The following is a 22978-nucleotide window of genomic DNA, read 5'->3' as shown; positions in this document are numbered from 1 at the left end:
TGTCCTTGCTTGTAGGTAGATCTTGCTTTTCGTTGGGGCCCAGTATTCTTCTTAAACCTTGTTCACTGTAGGAGACTTTTCTCTCTTGGGATTCATGTGTCTTCGGCGGATTCAGAGGTTTGTGAGAGAGAGATGGGAACTGACTGGAGACGGATATTCAGTCCAGGAACAAAACTGCATTCTGCCAGTTCAAACACTGTCTCTACATCTAAAAACTCCCCGAGTTGGCCAGCAAGCTGGTCATTTGACTGACTGGTTTGAGCAGGTCAGTACTGTGTATTGTATGGCAGCAGGGGAAAGCTCCTTTGTTCCAACACTGCTAATATGCAAAAATGTCTTTCCAGCCAGGGGGCCTGTCAACCACTTGTAACAGGCCTTCTCTTCTTCCCAGCAACAACTTGAAATTTAATGTCCATGTGGTGAAATGAATGTGCCTCATTCCTAGCAGGTGGGGGCCTGCATGACACCTCTACACCCAGGGTAATGAAATGCGATCTGAAAAAAGGCGCATTTCATTAAAAGAGTTGAGAGAAAAATAAGATGCAGAAAACCATGCATTTCTCTCATTCATTCCCATTCATTCATAAATCTGAAAACTTATTAAAACTGCCTTTTCTTGCTGCCAGTGCTGCTTTAATTGTCCCCTTTTTGGCATCACAGTAAACATTTGGTTCTTTGAGGAAGTTTTTCTTCAGTTCGCCCATTTCCATGACTGCCATGGTCTTTGTTCCTGCTGAGGTAATTTTTTTTCCAGGAGAGTTAGTAGTGGGCGGGATAATCTTGAACTCTCTTTCAGTGCTTTGCTGAGTCATGTAAAGGCTTCTGACTTCAGGGGATGGGTGGTTCCCTTTTTCTCTAACTGTGGGGGAGGCTTATTTGTTAATCTCCCCTTTGTTCTCTGGGACATTCCTGCCTGCAGGTATTTGTGCAGACTCTGCTGCACTCCCCTGTGGCACTTCGACTAGGTGAGGCATCACCCTCACAATTTCTCTGCCCCCTGGACGTCTTTCTTTGTCTCTGCAGGTTCCTGCAAATGCTGTTAGCAAAGCTGGGGTGTTTCTTGTGTCTGCCTTTACGTAGGAGGATGTGGGGTCTAATGTTTCACATTTTTCGGGGTTGACTGACCGGACAGTAGGGGTTTTCATCTGGGATTCCTCCCGGACTTCCTTTAACCTGCCCTCTTGGTCACCGTTTCCCCTTACCTGTCTAACCTTTTGCCAGCCTTGTGCCTGCCTGTCCCTTACAATTCACCAGCCTTCTGTTGGAGGGTCCTCCTAAAACCGGTACAGCTCTTAGGGGTGCAGGTTTCGCTGTAGGTTGAGGTTTCCCCTCAATCTGGCACATGTGTCAACTCTTGAAGTACTCTACAACATTTTGGTGGAGTTTTGGCCAGTCAAACTGCTGTCTCATGTGGGCTTTGGTCTTTCATATACTGGCACGTACAACCACCGTAATCTCATGGGCCCTTCTTAGTGTTTCTCCCCGGTACTTCTGTGGCACCACTAACTGGTGAACTAATGTCCACTCCTTGCGCTCAGGTCTGTGAGGAGAACTCTATTTCCTCATCAGTACCTCATTCTTTAAATAGTAGCAATCAGGGACTCCCGCTGCTTCACTTTTACACTGGGCAGCCCTGTGCTAAATCTTGCATTACTGGGTCAGCTCGCTGAGCCTCAGCAAAGCAAAATCCATTTAATTCATTCCCTGGGTCTCCTAACTTTCCAAAGAAAGACCTGGTCATCTGCCTGCAGTGCTAATTCAGTCTCCTCTGGGGAGCTGGTTTGATCATGGCCTGACCTACTACACATTCAGGGAAAATGTAGGGGTCCATCTCCTGCCAAGGCCCTGTCTCTCTGACCCTCTGCAGTCTTTCTTTCACTACTGGGGGGGATACCACCTTCACTCCTGCCAGATGATTACCGAAGAACAGGTCAACCCCGTTCACAAGCAAACTAGGGACAATCCTTACGGTCACCGGTCCCAAAACTAAGTCGCACTCCGGGTGCACCCGGTGTACAGGTACTGGCATACACTACACTCCAATACTATTCACCACCATTTTGCTGTGCACTGCACACTCTGGGAGAAAGGTCAGGCCTTTTCCCAGTAAAAGGGATCTTGTGACCCGTGTCCCTGAGAATCACTATGGGCTTGCTTGCCCAACTCGAGGGGAATGGGGTTACTTTCCTTTCAGATACAAAACCCTGGTAACCTTCAGGAATCCTATTTAATTTTCCTGCACGTGCAGCGGTAAATGGTGACAAATGGGGGTAAATACCGTTTGAAGATTTGAAATTGATCATGGAGATGATGATGAATTATACTTGTGGCATGCAGCTTCTATGAAAATTAATGGACAGTAAATGGATCAAACTGCACATGGGTGGGTGCAAATATAAAATGTAGTTTTTTTGAATTGATCCATGTCAAAACTAATTCTGGCGATGATACAAAAGGGTTTAATACGAGCAATCTGCTAAATTAGAGAGCAATTTCATTCTTGACCCATCAACCAAATCCTTCCCAAGGCACAGTTGTCCTTGAAGCAACTTGTATAAGATAGTGCAACAACCTATCATTTCAGTTAATATTTAAACTGTTTCTACAGTAAGCAGGAAGGACGTAATTCCCAAGACACAGTTCTAATTAACTGTTACAGATCTTCAGGGAAAGTGTCCCTAGGTGTTGAGGAACTTTGTTCACAAATTACTATTCCATATAACCTGGGACCATTCTGTATCATGGGGGATTTCAAGTTTCCTAGCATTCTAAAGGTTAAACATAGAAAATAGGAGCAGGAGTAGGCCCTTCGAGACTGCTCTGCCATTCATTATGATCATGGGTGATCATCCAAATCAGTAACCTGTTCCCGCTTTCGCCTTTGATCCCTTTAGACCCAAGAGCTATATCTAACTCCTTCTTGAAAACATACAATGTTTTGGCCTCAACTGCTTTCTGTGGTAGCGAATTCCAAAGGCTCACCACTCTCTGTGTGAAGAAATTTCTCCTCATCTCAGTCCTGAAAGGTTTACCCTGTATCCTTAGACTATGACCCCCTGGTTCTGGACTACCCCACCATCAGGAACATCCTTCCTGCATCTACCCTGTCAAGTCCTGTTAGAATTTTATAGGTTTCTATGAGATCTCCCCCTCACTCTTCTGAACTCTAGCGAATATAACCATCTGGTTTGGTAGGGAGAGTAGTTGAAATTTTTATGTATACTATTAATGATTGTATTCTTACACAAGTTGGTGAAGCAATTCAGGGTAATCAAATTCCAGAACTCCTTTTTGGCAGTGACTCTGGTGTTGCATCAGCTCTATGTAGGCAAATACCTGGTCAGCTCTGATCATAATGCGATTAGATTTAATCTTATTAGCCAAACAAACACTGTGTCCAGTTGTGGTCCCCTCACATAGTGGCCTTAGAAAAGGTTCACTGAAGAGCCACAAGAATGATTCCCAGCTTAAAGAACTTCAGCTACTCAGATAGGCTTAAAGAGCTGGGTCTATTTACTTCAGAGAGGAATGGACTTAGAAGTGATCTGATAGAGTTATACAAAACAATGGAAGAGCTGGACTGCATACCCACTGATAGATTATTTCAGTTTTACAGATTGGGGAGGACCAGGAGTCATACATTTAAACCATGCAAGAGTCCTTATAGGTTAGATTTCGGGTGGTTCTTCTGTTCCAAGAAAGTAGTAGCCTTTGCATGTGTGCTATGTGCTGACTCTGCATGCCTTCAGAAAAGAACGGGACTGGTTCTTGGCTGGGGCAGAAATCACATTTTATATTAAAAAAAGAGTGGTTTACTAGTTGACAAGCATGATCAATGTGGTCTCCTGGACTAGTTTTGATTGCCCTATTTTCCCGTGTTTTTGCCTCGCCCAGGAGATTACATGGCTGCAGGTTGGAGGGGGCAGTAGGAGTCTCTCATTATGATGCTCTAGGTATCATGAATGTAGGGCAGACTTGATGGAGCAGTTGGATTTTTCCTGCCCATCATGTTCAAATGTTCTGCTGTTCTGGGAGGAGTGATGTTATTACCTTTGGTTTTCCAGTTGATCCACTAGTATAAAGGATAAATAGAGGATCTTCAGAGTCACACCATTCTGGTTCACATTTATCACTGGCTTTCTTCATTAGCTCATGCCACCAGATGTCGACATCTGCATTCCATAGAGTCTAAAATGTATAAAGTCCAGTAAACATTACAAAAAATTATCAAAACAACAAGCTGCAGCAATTAAAATACATCAATCATAGTGTAAATTAATAACATGGAACTTTATTCTGTCATGAATTCATAGTATGCTTTGATGCTGAAGCACTTGTGTTCTACAAGAACTGCATCAGGGCTAAACAAGCATCAAATACTCAATCATGATCCTACGGACAACTTTTGATTCTCCAATCTTGGGATAGGTGACAACAACAAAGTAAAAGAGCAGTAAAAGTAGTAAATAAATGCTGGAAAACTGAAACAAAATTATGCTGAAAAAGTACAGATCAGTCAGCACCTGCAAAGAGGGAATGTGAGTTACAGTTTCAGGTATTCTGATGAAGGGTACACTGAAAATTTTAAAGCTGCCCCTTAAAGATGCTGACTGAAGTGCTCATCTTCTGCTTTTGTTATAAGGAAACAGAAGAATCATAGTAGAGTCATATAACAGTTTGAGCCCATTTGGCCTGTTGTCTCCATGCCAGCTCCCTGCAAGAGCAACTCAGCTTGTCCCACTCCCCTGCCTTTACCCCATAGCCCTGCAAATTTTTTCTCTTTAGGTAATTATCCAATTCCCTTTTGAAAGCCATGATTGAATTCGCCTCCACCATACTCTCAGGCAGTGCATTCCAGATCCTAGCCACTCAGGCAGCTTTCAAAAGGGAATTGGATAATTACCTGAAGAGGGCTTGCCCAAATAATATTTGTATTTATATACTTTCTTGTCACAAAATGGCTTCAATTCTTCATTAAAAAACTGCAGTGACTTAAGTCGGCAAATATATTTAATTTGTGTCATTAACATCTCACAAACAACAATGAGATCTGGTGATATTCGCTGAATCAGGAAAGTCAGCTGGGACACCGGCAGCACTTCCTGCTCTATTTCAAAACTGTGCAACAAGATCTGCAGGACCCATCTGAACTCAGAACAGGCAAAAAGGAGCCCACATTAACATTTCATCTGATGATATGGCAGCCTAGATTAGGAGCTCAAAGCCTGATGCTCAAATATACAACTGCTTGAGGCCAGAATGCTTCCAATTGAGACAAGCTAAAGGAGGGTGGAAAAACAATGGCTTTAAAAAAAAACTTTTGGTATTTTAATGGGCTGTTTGAACAAAAAAGAACTGGTTTTAAGATTCAGATATTAAAATTAAGACAATGACCCGACCACATATTAAATTGCTCAATAAATATATTATATACTAATGTACTAAAAACATTGCAGCAAAGTCACAACAGAAGTTTGCAGAGTTCATATTAATATATGTTAATATGGCATGCAGTTCTTAAGGTCAAGAATTATGCAGCAGTATTAGTATACAAGGGATTATACTATGAGCTATTTTGACATTTCTTTATTTACAGGCTGAAGCCATGCAGTCAATGTACAGCAGATCAGCATGATAATTTTTAAAAAGTGCAGCATCACTGATGGTTAAATGATGATTAGTTTTCTGTACCACAACTACAGTATTTGATCAAGATAAATCATTAACACTAAAGAATCCCCATTAATTTGCAGAATGGAATGAAGCCTAAAATTTGAACGGCCTCAAAAATGCAGAAAGGCATTTTTCAAACACCATTGGTATTATGTAAAGCCAGAACAGACATGCATCTGCATGTTGTGGGAGAGGTAAAATGTCTGCAAGACAGCAATGTATTATATATAATTTTTACTTTAGTCAATATAGGTCCCAAACCCAAAATATAATCTCCCTTTTCAGTTCCCTGTGGTCATCAGTGCATTTGCCCAAGGATACTTTAGGAACTTCTATGGTCTTGAAGGGTGCTTTACAGAGTCATAGAGAGATACAGCACTGAAACAGGCCCTTCGGCCCACCGAGTCCATGCCGACCATCAACCACCCATTTATACTAATCCTACATTAATCCCATATTCCCTACTACATCCCCACCTTCGTTCAATTCTCCTACCACCTACCTACACTAGGGGCAATTTACAATGGCCAATTTACCCATCAACCTGCAAGTCTTTGGCTGTGGGAGGAAACCGGAGCATCCAGCGGAAACCCACGCGATCACAGGGAGAACTTGCAAACTCCACACAGGCAGTACCCAGAACCGAACCCGGGTCGCTGGAGCTGTGAAGCTGCGGTGCTAACCACTGCGCCGCCCATGTTTGTTTTATTTGGCAAACTGCCATTGAATACAAAGCACATGCTATTTTAAACACACTGTTACGATCAGGTGAGGAGGGTTTGAAAGGCTCCCCTCTTGTCCTTCTCCTTGTTTGACCACAACAGGGTTTATTTCTTTTAAACAGTGAATGTGCTTACCAATTCAGTGAGTGTTTAATCCTTTATGTGCTATGATCTTAAAAGAACCAATCGGACAGGTTTTCTTGAGCTTAATCAAGAAAGAGGTTAGTTTATTGTACTTAATATCAAAACTCGATCCAAGTAAAAAAAAGATAAACTACGCTCCAAGTTTTCACAGAGATGGACAGACTGTCACATGATTGTCTCAGTGTCTTCTCTGTTACACTTTAATAAGATTCAAAACTAAGAATTTCAATCTCTCTCAGGCCTTATTGTTTCAATGATTATCCCTCTGGACGTTTGTCTCTACTAGGGTTAATTTTCCAAGATGGCTTTGAATGTCTTGCTAATGAAAGCAATATCAGGTAGTTCATTCAACTGTTCAAGGCATTGTTCTGGATGACAGCTATTTAGACATGCGTCTCCACTTCGATACCTTGAAATGTGAGGTATTTCAATGCAAATTGTGGTGGCCATCGTAGCTGCCAGCTTTTTAAAAAGTTGAATGTAGGATTCCAGCTTTCCTTTTAAAAGCTTAATGTAGGTTTCCAACCGATGAATTAAAATTATCATTCAGCATAGCACATTTTCACGACAACTCAAACATTAAAACATTCTAACTTATACAGTGTATAAAAAGCTAAGGCTGCTTAGATAACTCCTATTGTCCAGAGCACACTAGATCATTTGCTTTCAGCAAGGTCTCCCTCATTTTTTGACATTCATAATCCATATACTTTAGAATAGATCAGTTATCCAACAGAGTTCACTCGGACAATGCTGATTTTCAGTCTTGTTCTCTAAAACCTTGCAGGAACCAATTGGTTCTTGATAGCCTTTTTTCTGCGCAAGCAGAAGACTTTGTTTGCACAGAAGGTAGCCAGCTGGATATAGGCCATGTTTACATAATGTGAAACAATGGGGGGAACTTTAACCCCCAAAAATGGGTGGGTTTGTGTTGGGGGGTATTTAAAAATGTTAAAAATCTCAAACTCATAAAAACTGTCCAGCTAAAGAGGAGTGAGGACTGCTGGATTCAACAGGTAAGTGCCTTTCCAGCACTGCTTGTGGGCCAGGTGGAGCTGGGGTGCTTCCCCCACTCCCCCAGCTCAGCAAGCTTACCTGAAGAAAAGTCATCGATCTGAAACGATACAGATTTTTTTCTCTACCTATACTGCCTAACTTGAGTATTTCAAGCATTTTCTGTTTTTCAGATTTTCAGCATCTGTAGTATTTTGCATTATTACCTGTAAATCACTCCCAAGATAGAAGGCCCACTCCCACCCACGATACTTGTCTACATTCCAAGAGCTGTGATCTCACAGGAACATGGCCTCTCCAATCCCCAGCTACCCCCCGAACCCAACCCCAAAGCTTCCGATCTCCCCCAGCCTTTCTGATCATCCCACCATGCCCCTAGCAACCCTTAGCCTCCCATCTCCTGGCCTCCAATTTCTCCCACTGTCCCCCAGCCTCTAGTCTCTCCCTCCCACTCCCCAGCCTCTGATCTCCTCTACTCCAACACACCTCTAGCTTCAGATATTCCCATGTCCTTTCCAGCCTCTGATCTCCCACACCCCCATCCCTTCCAGCATCCGATCTCCCCCACTATCCATTCCAACCTCCAATCTCCAATCTCTTCCCCCCGTCCCCCCCACCACCATCCCTTCCAGCCTCTGATCTCCCACACCCGTCCCTTCCAGCATCCGATCTCCCCCACTATCCATTCCAACCTCCAATCTCTTCAGCAAACCCCCCACCACCATCCCTTCCAGCCTCTGATCTCCAACTCCCCAATCCTTTACAGCCTCCAATATCATCCTGTCCCTTCCAGCCTCCGATTTCCCCTGCTATCCCTTCCAGCCTCTAATCTCTCCCCCCACCCGCCCACCATCACCTCCAGCCTCCAATCTCTCCCCCTCAACATTCCTATCTCCCCCCACCACTGTGCTTTCCAGCCTCTGATCTCCCCCCCACCACTGTCCCTTCCAGCTTCCGATCTCCCCCTGTTCCTTCCAGTCCCTCAATCTCTACCCCACCCTGCTTGCTTTTCCGATCCCACTTGATCGAATCTCTACCCCACCCTGCTTGCTTTTCCGATCCCACTTGATAGCTGTGGCCAGGAAACCGAGGCAAAAAAAATGTTAATCGCATCCTGTGGTTAAAATTAGGTAGGTGCGGAGGGAAACCAATTCTCCCAGGTTTTCTGAACTGCACTACCCACCTCCCCTGCCCACCAACCACCTCACCACCACCCCCACCCCACAAATAACGATGCCAATGTTTCCACAATCAATAACATCTATTTACATGTGGGTTGTACAAGGGCAGGAACATAGGAACAGGAGCAGTCCCTCAAGCCTGTTCTGCCATTCAGTGAGATGATGCTGATCTGTGACCTAATCCACATGGCCGTCTTTGCCCCGTATCCCTTAATATGTTTGAATAACAAAAATCTATCAATCTCAGATTTAGTTTAGTTTAGAGATACAGCACTGAAACAGGCCCTTCGGCCCACCGAGTCTGTGCCGACCATCAACCACCCATTTATACTAATCCTACACTAATCCCATATTCCTACAACATCCCCACCTGTCCCTATATTTCCCTACCACCTACCTATACTAGGGGCAATTTATAATGGCCAATTTACCTATCAACCTGCAAGTCTTTGGCATGTGGGAGGAAACCGGAGCACCCGGAGGAAACCCACGCAGACACAGGGAGAACTTGCAAACTCCACACAGGCAGTACCCAGAATTGAACCCGGGTCGCTGGAGCTGTGAGGCTGCGGTACTAACCACTGCGCCACTGTGCCACCACGGCAATTGATATTGATCAATTGCCATTTGTGGAGGAGAGTTCCAGAGTTCTACTACCCTTCGTGTATAAAAGTTTTCCCTAATTTCACTCCTGAAAGGTCTGGTTGTAATTTTTTGACACTGCCCCCTAGTTCTAGACTTCCCAACCACTGGAAATAGTTTCTCTCTATTTAGCCTGTTTCCCTTCACATCTTGAAAACTTCGATCAAATCAACACTTAACCTTCTAAATGCCAGGGAATACAACTCTGATTTGTGTAATCCCTCCTCATAATTTACCCCTTGGAAGCCAGGTATTATTCTGGTAAACCTAAGCTGCACTCCCTCCAAGGACAATATGTTCTTCCTAACATGTGGTGCTCAGTACTCCAGGTGTGGTCCAACTAGGGCTTTGTATAGCTGAAGCATGACTTCTACCCCCTTGTATTCTACTCCTCTGGATATAAAGACCAGCATTCCATTAGCCTTTTTGATTATTTTCTGTACCTGTTCATGATATTTCAATGATCTGTGTACCTGGACCCCCAAATCTCTCTGGACAGCCACTGTTTCTAGCTATTCCCTATTTAGAAAGAGCCCTGTTCTATTCATTTTAGGTCTAAAGAGCATTATTTCATATTTGCCTACATTGAAATCCATCTATCACAATTTTGTCTATTCACTTAATCTATCAATATCTCTGTAATTTTATGAGATATTTGATAGATAGGAATTACCTACAGGGAAGATGAACTTCAGAGAAAGATAGCCATGCCAAATGTAAATTTCCTACTTCATTCATTTGTTTTCCACATACTTAATGTCACAATAAGTATGGTAATAGATGTAAGATTCAAATTAAGGATTGTATAGCATGCCAGTGGAGCTGGTGTGTTGAGAAAAGCCATCTTGTCTTTGCAGATCACTTTCTAGAATTTCAATCTGGACACTTAAAATAAATTAAAATGAGCTTCAAACTCTTCAGAAATGCATTTGCTGGAACACCACAAAACAGTGTTACAACCAAGACGGGAGTTCCACTTCTCCACAAGTCACAACATATATTTAAATGTGTACCCAGTTACCAATGTGACCACTTATATACTCTATCTATTTCAGTTTCAGAATAAAATCCACCAACCAGGTTTCTTTAATAAACAAATGTATTAATTTATTATAAAACAAGACTTAGTCAATAAAGATGCAAAGCTTTAGCACACAGTTTGAAATATGACAGTAAATATATACATTTCCTTCTAAATACCCAACACACACACACACATTCAAGAAAAATAAAGATGCTTTGGCCAAAGTACTTGTTAGTTTTTGAAGAAAAAGGCTAAAATATGTTATGTTCCAGATGGCATACAGTCTGGCGTCCGAGTACACGCAGATGGGCCACTGGGCTCTTTTCAGAAGCAGTTTTTGTTCAGGAGATGTCGAGAGGAAGTCTTCCAAAAGCTTCTCAGGAAAAAGGCGGCATCAGGCGTTACAACTATCACACACTGGATTTTTTTTTCAGGGTTTCTCAGAGGGGTAGAGAAGAGATGAGCTGGATGTTTCTTTCAGCAGGCTACAAACCCAACTGGCTCAAAACGGTATTCAGAAATGAAACGCACGCTTGAGCACCATAAATCTTGACAGGTCACTTTTCTTGTAAACAACTCCCATAGTCAGAAGGCACCTGTTGTTTACTTAACTGAAGACATGTGACACCCAGTAAATGTTGTTTTTAAACAGAGTCCTTCCAGTGACCCTTTAAGTCCAGCATCTATGGAATCCCTTCAGTCCTCCAATGAATCCATCTCCACATTTCTAAACCATGAGACCTCAAAAAATATTTAAAAATAGAAGCACTTTCATAACAGCATGGACATCTGGCTCCAGAACATGATGTACAGAAATGAAGCGAACTAAATCTTCAATTTGATCAAAACACACAAGATAAAAAAATGGAGAAATGGCTAGGGCGCTAAACTGGAGCTTCAGTTGTAAAATGATTTCACCAGCTGAAGGAGAAACACTGAAAATAGGAGGTGCAGATACAAATAAAAAGGAGATCCAAATAAGATAATTCAGAAGTAATTGCAACTGGCAATGAACCATAGCTACCAATGGGAAGAAAGAACTGAAGACAAACATAGAACTTAATACAATATATCTGGAAAGGTGGAAAGAAATTCATGGCACTAAAGAGGGTACCACAAGTTCTTAAATGGTAAGTTGTCTCATGTAATTTCTTCCTCTATACACACCAGTAAAATAGTGTCTCGTGCTTCAGCTTGAGGACACCTCTGAACCAGTATGGATACGGATCACAGTCTCATGGTATGGTAATACAAATAGTTCAATACTCTTCACTTATCTTCTTCTTGGCCACTATATTAGGCATGGTTAAGTTATAAACTGTTTCTCAGTTTCACAATAACAAATAACATGTCTATGCAGTATCAGTTTATAAATATGGGAAAAGGACATGAATAGTTCATAGCCCATCCTTGTCCCATCTTGATTCGTTTAGTGAATCTTGAACGAAACTTGGATGGAATTCACAAACATTGAGATTCTACTGAATCCCTAATTTAAGTGTTTTTTTTTTAATTTTTAAAAACTTTTGATAGCATCAGTAAGTTGCTCAGACTGTGTGGAACAGGATATGTAAAAACTTGTATTAGGATAATCTTAAAAGAACATTGACAACCACAAGGGCATTCAGTAGAAAAAGTACGCAGCAGCTATCATATTGCCAGGCAGTTCCACAAATAATGTTAATAAACTGGGAGGAGGGGGACGGGGTTGCGAAAGAGAAACATGTAGCCAAAGCAAATGTGCAGATTTCAAAGTTGGCAGCTACATTTTGACTAAAATACCTGTATTTTATGATGAATATTCTTTGCTTTCTCATTGTCTTTATCCTGTAGAAAGTCCATAGATGAAAGACGCACATTTTGGCAAATACAGATTCTCCTTTTGAAAATTTTACACTTTTGTAACTAAGACAGATTTTCTGAGACCTCTCCCATCCAACACTATTGCACATAAATTCCAAAGTAATTCTAAGCAGGAAACGGACTAGTAGTTTGCATTCTTCATATTAGTGATGTTAGAATATTTTTTTTAAGAAATGGGAAGAACACAATTGCTTTTCATATTAAAAAAAGTCAAGGTTTGCTGTTCACACTTTTGGAAAACAAAATGAATCACCACAGCCGTTATCAAGACAAACAATTGATGTTAATCGGTTATAATGAAGAGTGGATTGAGGGAAGAGCAATACAATACTATATTCAAAGAAATATGTGCAGACCAAAGCAAATTCAAAGTGAATCACTTCTGAACCAAGCAACTGCAAAGAGGGGGAAAAAATCTTCTCAGCACAATGAACTTTATCCTACTTTACAGTGTCTGTTAAAATATTACTGCTTTTCCTTACCTGCAGGTTGTGGCAGGATCGTTTTGCAGGTGGAGACTGTGTGTTGGTTGAAGTTTTATTTGTACAGGTTTCTTCTGTATCGCCGAGGTGCTTTACGACAATGCACTTCCCAAGAGGAAAATTCCTTCAAAGTTAAGAAAATTACTTTAGAGCAACTTTCAGAACTTAAAAAAGAAATTAAGAAAGGAGAAGGAACAAAAAATAATTATAGAAGACACCAGAAAGTCTCCTTAGCAACTTTATGATTCACATACCCTAAAAAGGACAGACGTTTGAAGATTACACAATACATACCTCTCTCTGCACTTCCTGAGTGCTTCATCCGCTATCTGTTTCAAGTTTATGAATTTATCCCCTCTGTAAAATCCATCTAAGATAAGAGTTATACATGTTAGATATTTAGTCTTAAATATAGCACTTTTACTGGATTGCTAACCTAGTGTAAATCAGCCAAAAGGGAATGCTGCTACCGACTGAAGATGCCTGACAACTCTCTTCCCCTATTTGGCACAATCACAAACCCCCAGATGCCCTACAACAGCAGTTTTAAAGACCTACTTGAGAAAAGGCATCAGAGGAAGATCAATTACTCCACACTGCATAATTTCTTTCCCTCTACAGACCTGCCAGCAAACACCAGCTCACCCTATAGGAAAATAGGGACAGGACCAGGCCATTTAGCCCCTCGAGCCTGTTCTGTCACTCAATGGCAGAACATGACTGATTGTGACCAAACTCCATATAACCAGCCTTTTCCCCATATTCCTTAATACCTTTGGTTAACAAAAATCTATCAATCTTAAAGTTAACATTTGATCCAGCAGCAACTATCATTTATGGAAGAGAATTCCAAACTTCTACTACCCTTTGTGTGTAGGAATGTTTTCTAACTTCACTCCTGCATGGCCTGGCTCTTATTTTTTGGCTATGTCCCTAGTGTCTTCTTAACTAGCAGAAATAGTTTTTCTCTATTTACCCTATCTGTTCCCCTTAATATCTTGAAAATTTGACCAAATCATCTCTTAATCTTCTAAATTCCAAAGAATACAACACTAGCTTGTGCAACCTCTCATTGTAATTTAACCTTTGGAGGCTGTATTATTAACACTGAGCTTTATCAAAACCCCTTTTGTAGTATAGTGAGGCAGGAAATAAAGCACAATATAAATTGATGCCAGGCTAGAAGGATCATGGGAAATGATGTCAGGCTTTAAAACACTTGCAGCAGCTAAAAAGCGAAGTCCTTGTAGAAACTTCAAATTGGTTATGTAAACTAAAAAAGCAGATGTGCTGGAGACTGTCTAAGATAAGAGACCACGACATGTAGCAGCTCAAGATAAGAACAAGTAGAACAGTGGTGAGTATGGAGAGTTGGAGAGGTAAAGTGAGGGGTATGAGACTGAGGAAAAGTGGACGACTGACTTTCAGAAGTCGCAACCTGTAGCAATAACATTTATTGTGAAACGGGAAGGCAATGGCTGCAACAAGAGGATGACTGTAACTGAGTCAAGGCCTTTGACTCATTCCAACGCGGAGTGCATGGCTCAAGAACTAGGGCCCATACAGGACAGAGATAACCCGATCGCTGAGAACCAGGGGTGGGCTATCTTTAGACAAATCCACCCCGAACTGCTGAAGGGGGCAGGTGGATCTTTAAAGGATCCTTTTTAGTGCTCTGGGCGACAACCTTAAGGCCAATTTTGATGCGCACATTTGGGACCAACATGCGACCATTTACTCAAGCTGCCCTTGATCATTTAGGTATTTGGAATCTGAACCTAACCCCAAAGGCATTCAGCAATCGATTGTACAACCTTTTTTTATTCGTTCATTTCTTTATTTTTTATTTATTTAGAGATACAGCACTGAAACAGGCCCTTCGGCCCACCGAGTCTGTGCCGACCATCAACCACCTATTTATACTAATCCTACACTAATCCCATATTCCTACAACATCTCCACCTGTCCCTATATTTCCCTGCCACCTACCTCTACCAGGGGCAATTTAGAACGGCCAATTTACCTACCAACCGCAAGTCTTTTGGCGGTGGGAGGAAACCGGAGCACCTGGCGAAAACCCACGCAGACACAGGGAGAACTTGCAAACTCCACACAGGCAGTACCTAGAATTGAACCCGGGTCACTGGAGCTGTGAGGCTGCGGTGCTAACCACTGCGCCACTGTGCCGCCCCTTGCGCAACTGTGCCGCCCCTGCGCCACTGTGCTGGGATGTGGGCGTCGCAGGCCAGGCCAACATTTATTGCCCACCCCAATTGCCCTGGAGAAGTTGGCGGTGAGCTGCCTTCTTGAACCGCTGCCGACCATGTGGGGTAGGTACACCCAAAGTGCTATTAGGAAGGGAGTTCCAGGATGTTGACCCAGCGACAGTGAAGGAACGGCGATATAATTCCAAGTCAGGATGGAGTGTGGCTTGGAGGGGAAGTTGCAGGTGGTGGTGTTCCCACTCATCTGCTGCCCTTGTCCTTCTAGGTTTTAGAGGTCGCGGGTTTGGAAGGTGCTGCCTGAGTAGCCTTGGAGTGTTTCTGCAGTGCAACTTGTAGATGGTACACACTGCTGCCACTGTGCGGCAGTGGTTGAGGGAGTGAATGTTTGTAGATGGGGTGCCAATCAGGCGGGCTGCTTTGGCCTGGATGGTGTCGTGCATCTTGAGTGTTGTTGGAGCTGCACCCATCCAGGCAAGTGGAGAGTATTCCACCACACTCCTGACTTGTTCCTTGTAGATGGTGGACAGGCTTTGGGGAGTCAGAAGGTGAGTTACTCGCCAAGGATTCCTAGCCTCTGACCTGCTCTTGTAGCCATGATATTTATATGGCTACTCCAGTTCAGTTTCTTGTCAATGGTAACCCACAGGATGTTGACAGTGGGGGATTCAGCAATCATAATGCTGTTGAATGTCAAGGGGAGATGGTTAGATTCTCTCTTGCTGGAGATGGTCATTGTCTGGCACTTGTGTGGCGCGAATGTTACTTGCCACTTATCAGCTCGAGCCTGGATATTGTCCAGGTCTTGCAGCATTTCTACACGGACTGCTTCTGTATCTGAGGAGTCGCGAATGGTGCTGAACTTTGTGCAATCATCAGCGAACATCCCCACTTCTACCTTATGATTGAAGTAAGGTCGTTGATGAAGCAGCTGAAGATGGTTGGGCCTAGGACACTACCCTGAGGAACTCCTGCAGTCCTGGAGCTGAGATGACTGACCTCCAACAACCACAATCATCTTCCTTTGCGCTAGGTATGATTCCAACCAGAGGAGAGTTTCCCCCCCGATTCCCATTGACCACAGTTTTGCTAGGGCTCCTTGATGCCATATTCGGTCAAATGCTGCCTTGATGTCAAGGGCAATCACCTTCACCTCACCTCTTGATTCAGCTCTTTTGTCCATGTTTGAACCAAGTCTGTAATGAGGTCAGGAGCTGAGTGGCCCTGGTGGAACCCAAACAAAGCTTCACTGAGCAGATTATTGCTAAAGCAAGTGCTGCTTGATAGCACTGTCAATGTCACCTTCCATCACTTTACTGATGATCAAGAGCAGACTGATGGGGTGGTAACTGGCCAGGTGGAATTTGTCCTGCTTTTTGTGCACAGGACATGCCTGAGCAATTTTCCACATTGCTGGGCAGATGCCAGTGTTGCAGCTGTACTGGAACAGCTTGGCTAGGGGCGCAGCAAGTTCTGAAGCCCAGGTCTTCAGTACTATTGTCGGAATATTGTCAGGGCCCATAGCCTTTGCAGTATCCAGTGCCTTCAGTCGTTTCTTGACATTACGCTGAGTGAATCAAATTATGTGAAGTCTGGCATCTGTGCTGCTGGGGACTTCAGGAGGAGGCAGAGATGGATCAACTCGGCACTTCAGGCTGAAGATTGTTGCAAATGCTTCAGCCTCATCTTTTGCACTGGGCTCACCCATCATTGGGGATGGGGATATTTGTGGAGCCAGCTCCTCCTGTTAGCTGTTTAATTGTCCAGCACCATTCACGACTGGATGTGACAGGACTGCAGAGCTTAGATCTGATCCGTTGGTTGTGGGATCGCTTAGCTCTGCCTATCGCATGATGCTTATGCTGCTTGGCCTGCAAGTAGTCCTGTGTTGTAGCTTCACCAGGTTGACACCTCATTTTGAGGTATAGCTGGTGCTGCCCCTGGCATGCCCTCCTGCACTCTTCATTAAACCAGAGTTGATCCCCTAGCCTGATGGTAATCGTAGAGTAGGGGATATGCCGGGCCATGAGGTTACAGATTGTGGTTGAGTACAATTCTGCTGCTGCTGATGATCCACAGCGCCTCATGGATGCCCAATTTTGCACTGCCAGATCTGTTTAAAATCTATCCCATTTAGCATGGTGGTAGTGCCAGAAAACATGATGGAAGGTATCCTCAATGTGAAGACAGGACTTTGTCTACATAAGGACTGTGCAGTGGTCACTCCTACCAATACTGTCATGGACAGTTGAATCTGCGGCAGGCAGTTTGGTGAGGACGAGGTCAAGTATGTTTTTCCCTCTTGTTGGTTCCCTCACCACCTGCCGCAGACCCAGTCGAGCAGCTATGTGCTTTAGGACTCGGCCAGCCCGGTCAGCAGTGGTGCTGCTGAGCCACTCTTGGTGATAGACATTGAAGTCTACAACTCAGTGTACATTCTGCACCCTTGCCACCCTCCTTGCTTCCTCCAAGTGATGTTCAACATGGAGGAGTACTGATTCATCAACTGTGGGAGGGGGGTAGGTGATAATCAGCAGGAGGTTTCCTTGCCCATGTTTGACTTGATGCCATGAGACTTCATGGGGTTCGGATTCGATGTTGAGAACTCCCAGGGCAACTCCCTCCCGACTGTATACCATTGTGCCATCACCTGCCGGTGGGACAGGACATACCCAGAAATGGTGATGGCAGTATCTGGGACATTGTCTGTAAGGTACGATTCCGTGAGTATGACTATATCAGGCTGTTGCTTGACTAGTCTGTGAGACAGCTCTCCCAACTTTGGCACAAGCCGCCAGATGTTAGTAAGGAGGACTTTGCCGGGTTGACAGGCCTGGGTTTGCCATTGCCGTTTCAGGTGCCTAGGTCGATGCCGGGTGGTCTGTCCGATTTTATTCCTTATCGACATTTAAGCGGTTAGGTATAACTGAGTGGCTTGCTAGGCCATTTCTGAGGGCATTTTAAGACTCAACCACATTGCTGTGGGTCTGGAGTCACATGTAGGCCAGGTGAGGACTGCAGATTTCCTTCCCTAAAGGACATTAGTGAACCAGATGGGTTTTTGCAACAATCGACAATGGCTTCATGGCCATTAGACTAGCTTTTTAATTCCAGATCTTTTAATTGATTAAATTCAAATTCCACCTTCTGCCATGGTGGGATTCAAACGCATGACCCCAGAGGAATACCCTGGGTCTCTGGGTTACTAGTCCAGTGACAATACTACTACGCCACCGCCTTCCCCAAGTACCTAAATATCTGTACCAGCACTCCCAGCATCGGGCTCTCAGTGCCCACGGGAGGGATCATGTACAATTTAAAACTATGTTTCTAGCCCAACTACAACCATTAGCAAAGAAGGCTATGGGTATAACCACCCACCAGGAGCAACAGTGGGCGGAGATAACTGAGACTGCCCAATGGACACGGGGCTGTGCCTCTAACAAAAGCCATAACCATTATGGAAGGACCAAAAAAGTATCCTGACTGGACAAGGAGGACCCTGTTACAATTGTACTAAGATGGGACACGTGGCTAGGGATTGTTGCTCTCCCACAAAGGGGCCACCGCTATGCTTCTAACCCCCTCCCACTACCCCCCGCAAACCCGACCCTAAACCATCTGGTGTCAAGCAAAAGTTCAGATAGACAGCTTGCCCTGATAACCCTGGCAAATGCCATGGGGGAGGACAAAGGAAGGCAGCCGGTTAGTGGTGCCCTTCAGGCAAATCCATCTGCACCATCCTCAGAGGGTTTCTTTTTCTCAGTGCCCCCACCCCTGGAAAGCCTCCCTACCCAATGAAAAAGGTCAGCCTCCTTCTAAAAGTCGGTAGCAGGGTTCCAACGTGATAATCACGACAACCTGTGATCCCTGTAGTTTTAAAAAGGGGGCTGGCAACAGTTATGCTAATGGCACAGGATCAGCTGTCCCCATCATAAACACCTCATGCCCTGAAAGCTACGCTATGGCAAGAAGGGATCGCTTGCTACTCACAAGCTTCGACAGGACTGTGACTGCTTCCGCTTATATGGGAGAGAGCTCCCAGCTGCAAATGAGAGGCTTAGTCTGGGAGCTCTCGTCACCCATTTTCATGACCACCGCAGATGGGAGGGGGATTTTGGGAACTGACATACTGAACCAGTATGGGACAATAATTGACTATAATCATAATTGCTTACGGTTGACTTCCACAGCCGATGGAAAAAGGGCATGAACTCTATGAGTATGCAGGAATATACCCAAGGGCTGGGACTAGCATTGACACCTGGAGTGGTAAGCAACATAGTTTTAATGGGCCTAAAGATTGCCTCTATTAATGTGCGTAGCAATAAGTCCAATGCGATGTGTTTCGACCTTGGGTTACTTTGCCAAGGTCAAAGCGGACCTGCTGTTTCTGCAGGTGTGTGGAATACTGCACCTCAGCACCTACAGGCAATGGTTGCGATGGTAGTCCCACTGGCCATTTGGTCGGGGGGTAACGATTCCCGTTCCTCTAGCCTGGGCATTCTGCTGCGGGGAGGCAACTTCACCATCTCCAAAGTTAAGGAGGTGGTTGCCTCCTCATAGCAGATGCAGTGTACACAAAAGATCTGCTCTGGTTAATCAACATATACACCCGGGTTCAAAACAGCGAGCGGCTGACCGTTCTCCAGCAGCTCCCAGTACTGTCTGCAACGTCCAGGCCTGTCACTCTAGGTGATGACTTCAACAGCACCATCGATGCAGCTGGATGTTCGAGTAGGGCCAACAGCAAACTGGACACCAAGTCCAGATTCCTGATGGAAATGGTAAAAGACGCCAAGCTGCACAACGTCTTCAGCAATCCTGCAAGTGGAGGACTGTGTAGATAAACCTGGTCGAGGTCAGACGGATCCATCTGTTCCAGGATCGACTTCCTGTTCTTGTGTTCCAAACGTTCACAGTCAGATCCACCAACGTCAAACCAGTGTTCTTCTCTGACTACTGCATCCTACTGGCTGACTGTCACTTAGAGGAAAAGCAGAAGGTTGCCAGGAGGACATGGAAGCTGAATGTAAAACGAGAGCCTGCTCAGGTCGGGAAAAAGAACCCGACCGAACCACTGCGGACCCGAGCCTGACCAGAGTCCCTTCGATTCTGCCTCGAGCCTGACCCGACCCGAACCCTCCCCGAGCCTGACCCGACCATCCCTGTACTTACCTTCAGACTTGGGATCGCCACGAAGCTGCAACGCATGCGCGATGACGTCATAGTGAAGTCACTCGCACACTGTGCAAACTCAGTTTCGTCCTGGACTCCCAGCTCAGGGAAGTTATTTTTAATTTCAATACTTACCAGCAGAACACTTACTGTGTGTGTCCGGCCCGACCTGACTCAACCTGGACTCGGCCCAACCACCGTACCCTGAAGATGGCCCGACCTGACCCCGACACATGTCGTTGGGTCCCGTCGGGTTCGGGTCGGGTAGCAGGCCTCTACGTGAAACTACTGACCCCAGAAAACATTGAAGAACTCATAAGGGATTACAAAGGTTGGAGAACCGTGAAACCACACTTTGAGTCCCCGATGCACTGGTGGGAAGTGATCAAGGTGAACAACAAGAAGTTCTCCGTCCTCAAAGGTGTTGTCCTGTGACAAGAAGTGCGACGATGAAAAATTATGGGCAAAAAACTTAGAGTTATAAAAACTGACAATGTCTTAAAAAAATGGACCTTCCTTTTAAAAAGAAAACAATATGCTCCAAAACGGTCACCAAAGGAAAAGGACTTGACCTTTGTATATTCAAACTGTCTGACAGGGAGAAAGGAACATTTTCAAAGCTAAGAGGTGCCAATTGCACCCATCCTAAAATATTCCAGAATTAAATGGGTTCTTCTGAAACAAAGGCGGTGTGAAGTAGCCGGTGGGGGGGGGGGGGGCGGGGGGAAGAGACCAAAGCATCTCCCTCCAGCAGGCAAGATGTAACACATCTTTTAGTATAAAAGGTAGTCTAAAGAGAGCGGCGGAGAAAGAGAGACACCCAGAAAGCAGCATCCAAGAAGCTTGTTTTCCAGCAAAGCAGAAGGGACGTGCCTTGCTGTAAAATTCTACATCTACACTTTATACAGCAGTGAACTAGAAGTGATCCACTGTCTTAAACTGAACTTTCAACAAAGAGAGAAATCTACAAAGAGGTTAAACGCCAATAGCAAAACACACTTGCTGCGGTCAGGTGGGAGTTGAACAGTGGGACCCACCCAAATCTCACCACGTGGCCGTTACAGTGTTCAGTAGGTGAGAAAGAGAGACTGAAGGAAATGTGCTGACTCCAGAAAAGCAAGCAGAGTCGTCTCCTGCTGCAGTCAATGGACTGGGGTGGGGTTGGGGGGGGGGGGGCAATGTCAAGGAGGATCTCCAAAAAGTGATGAGCCAGCAGGCCTCACTCTTTTCTGAGGAGGCCTCCAAGATCATCTTTCGGCCCAGAGTCCGCTCCCTGGAGCAGGATCAGACGTGCTCACGTTTTTTCTTCCAAAAAGTACACAGAGAGCTCTGTGATCAGCAGCCTGAAGGAAGAGGATGGCTTGGTAACATCACAGCCCAACATAACAAGGAGCAGCCAATCCTTTCATGCAGGCTGTACAACATGAAGCCCACAGACAACATGGTCTGCCAGTCCTTCCTGTCCTCTATTACGGAGGTCTTAGATGACAGTATGTGGTCCAGTCTGGACAAACCGCTAAGTCTGGACGAGCGGATAAAGGCCGTCAGCTCCTTCAAGACAAGTAAAATTCGCAGAAGCGACACCTTACTAGTTGAGTTGTATTCGACTCTGTGGGACTGGATCAGCCCAGACCTGCTGGAAGTATAGGAGAGTATGCTTCCGGCCGGCAGCATGTCAGAATCCATGAGGAAAGGCATCATCATCCTCATCTACAAGCGAAAAAGGGAGAAGAAGGAAATCAGAAATTGGCAGCCCATCTCACTGCTGAATGTGGACAACAAAATTCTGTCCAAGGTCATCGCCAATCGGGTCAAGACTACTCCAGAGTTGGTGATTCACCCTGACCAGACCTGCACTGTACCAGGTAGGAAGATCTCTGACAGCCTCGCACTACTCAGGGATACGATCACCTATGTACGGCTCAGCGGGGTGGACACCTGCCTCATCAGCTTGGACCAGAAGAAGGCTTTTGACAGGATATCACACACCTACATGATGGACCTGCTCTCCAAAATGGGGTCTGGGGAGGGAATCTGCAATTGGATCCAACTGCTGTACACCAACATCAATGGGTAGGAATCGGAGAGTTTTCCAATCAAATCTGGAGTCAGACAGGGCTGTCCTTTCTCCCGTCTTGTTCCTGTGCTGTATCGAACCTTTTGCCAAGTCTATCAGGAAGGATGCTGGCGTAAGAGGAGTGGTGATCCCAGGCAGTGGAGACACTCAGGTCAAAGCCTCCCTGTAAATGGATGATGTCGCTGTCTTCTGCTCGGATCCGCTGTTAGTTCGCAGACTGATAAGCATCTGCGACCAGTTCGAATTGGCCTCGAGAGCCAAAGTAAATCGCAGCAAGAGGAGGCCATGTTCTCTGGGAACTGGGCTGACCGATCCTTTGTTTCCTTCACCGTCAGGTCAGACTACCTGAAGATGTTGGGGATATGGTTCAGAAGGGCCGGGGCACGGGCCAAAAACTGGAAGGAGCGAGTAGCCATGGTGAAACAGAAACTGGGCATGTGGGAACGATGTTCCCTCTCCACTGCAGGTCAGAACTTGGTCATCAGGGGCGGGATGCTCTCAGTGTTACTGTATGTGGCGCAGATCTATCATATACCCCAATCCAGCACTGTGGCAGTCACCCAAGCCATCTCCTCAAACCTCTAGACAAAGGGTGAAAAAAACATGCCCAACGTCGTCCTCATTCTGATGGCCACCTTTGTGTGCAGCTGCATCAAGCTGTGTGTAGACCCCTGGTATGCGAACACAAGGTGTCACGAAGTGCTGTGGTTTTATCTGTCACCGTTGTTAGGAAGGTCTGGCCACGTTGCCTCGGAA

The 22978-nt window shown here is 44.9% G+C and overlaps 1 protein-coding gene across 4 annotated transcripts in view; it reads right to left on the bottom strand.

Moving 5' to 3' along the window:
* The window catches only part of acss2 (acyl-CoA synthetase short chain family member 2), a 105316-nt gene that overhangs the window by 32454 nt on the left and 49884 nt on the right, over nucleotides 1-22978 (bottom strand). For 3 of the 4 annotated variants that reach the window (XM_068048379.1, XM_068048381.1, XM_068048382.1), the window contains 4 exons: nucleotides 13040-13115; nucleotides 12746-12869; nucleotides 12183-12227; nucleotides 4051-4188 (listed from right to left, as the gene is read on the bottom strand). In XM_068048379.1, the coding sequence (XP_067904480.1) occupies nucleotides 4051-4188; nucleotides 12183-12227; nucleotides 12746-12869; nucleotides 13040-13115 (383 nt within the window). The remainder of the gene's footprint in view (nucleotides 1-4050; nucleotides 4189-12182; nucleotides 12228-12745; nucleotides 12870-13039; nucleotides 13116-22978) is intronic. The other variant, XM_068048380.1, reaches the window with a different exon arrangement.

The sequence above is a fragment of the Heterodontus francisci genome, chromosome 16, assembly GCF_036365525.1.
Source record: "Heterodontus francisci isolate sHetFra1 chromosome 16, sHetFra1.hap1, whole genome shotgun sequence".
In the NCBI taxonomy this organism is placed as follows: domain Eukaryota; kingdom Metazoa; phylum Chordata; class Chondrichthyes; order Heterodontiformes; family Heterodontidae; genus Heterodontus; species Heterodontus francisci.
The sequence above is the reverse complement of the archived record's forward strand: the minus strand, read 5'-3'. Positions and strand labels throughout refer to the sequence as shown.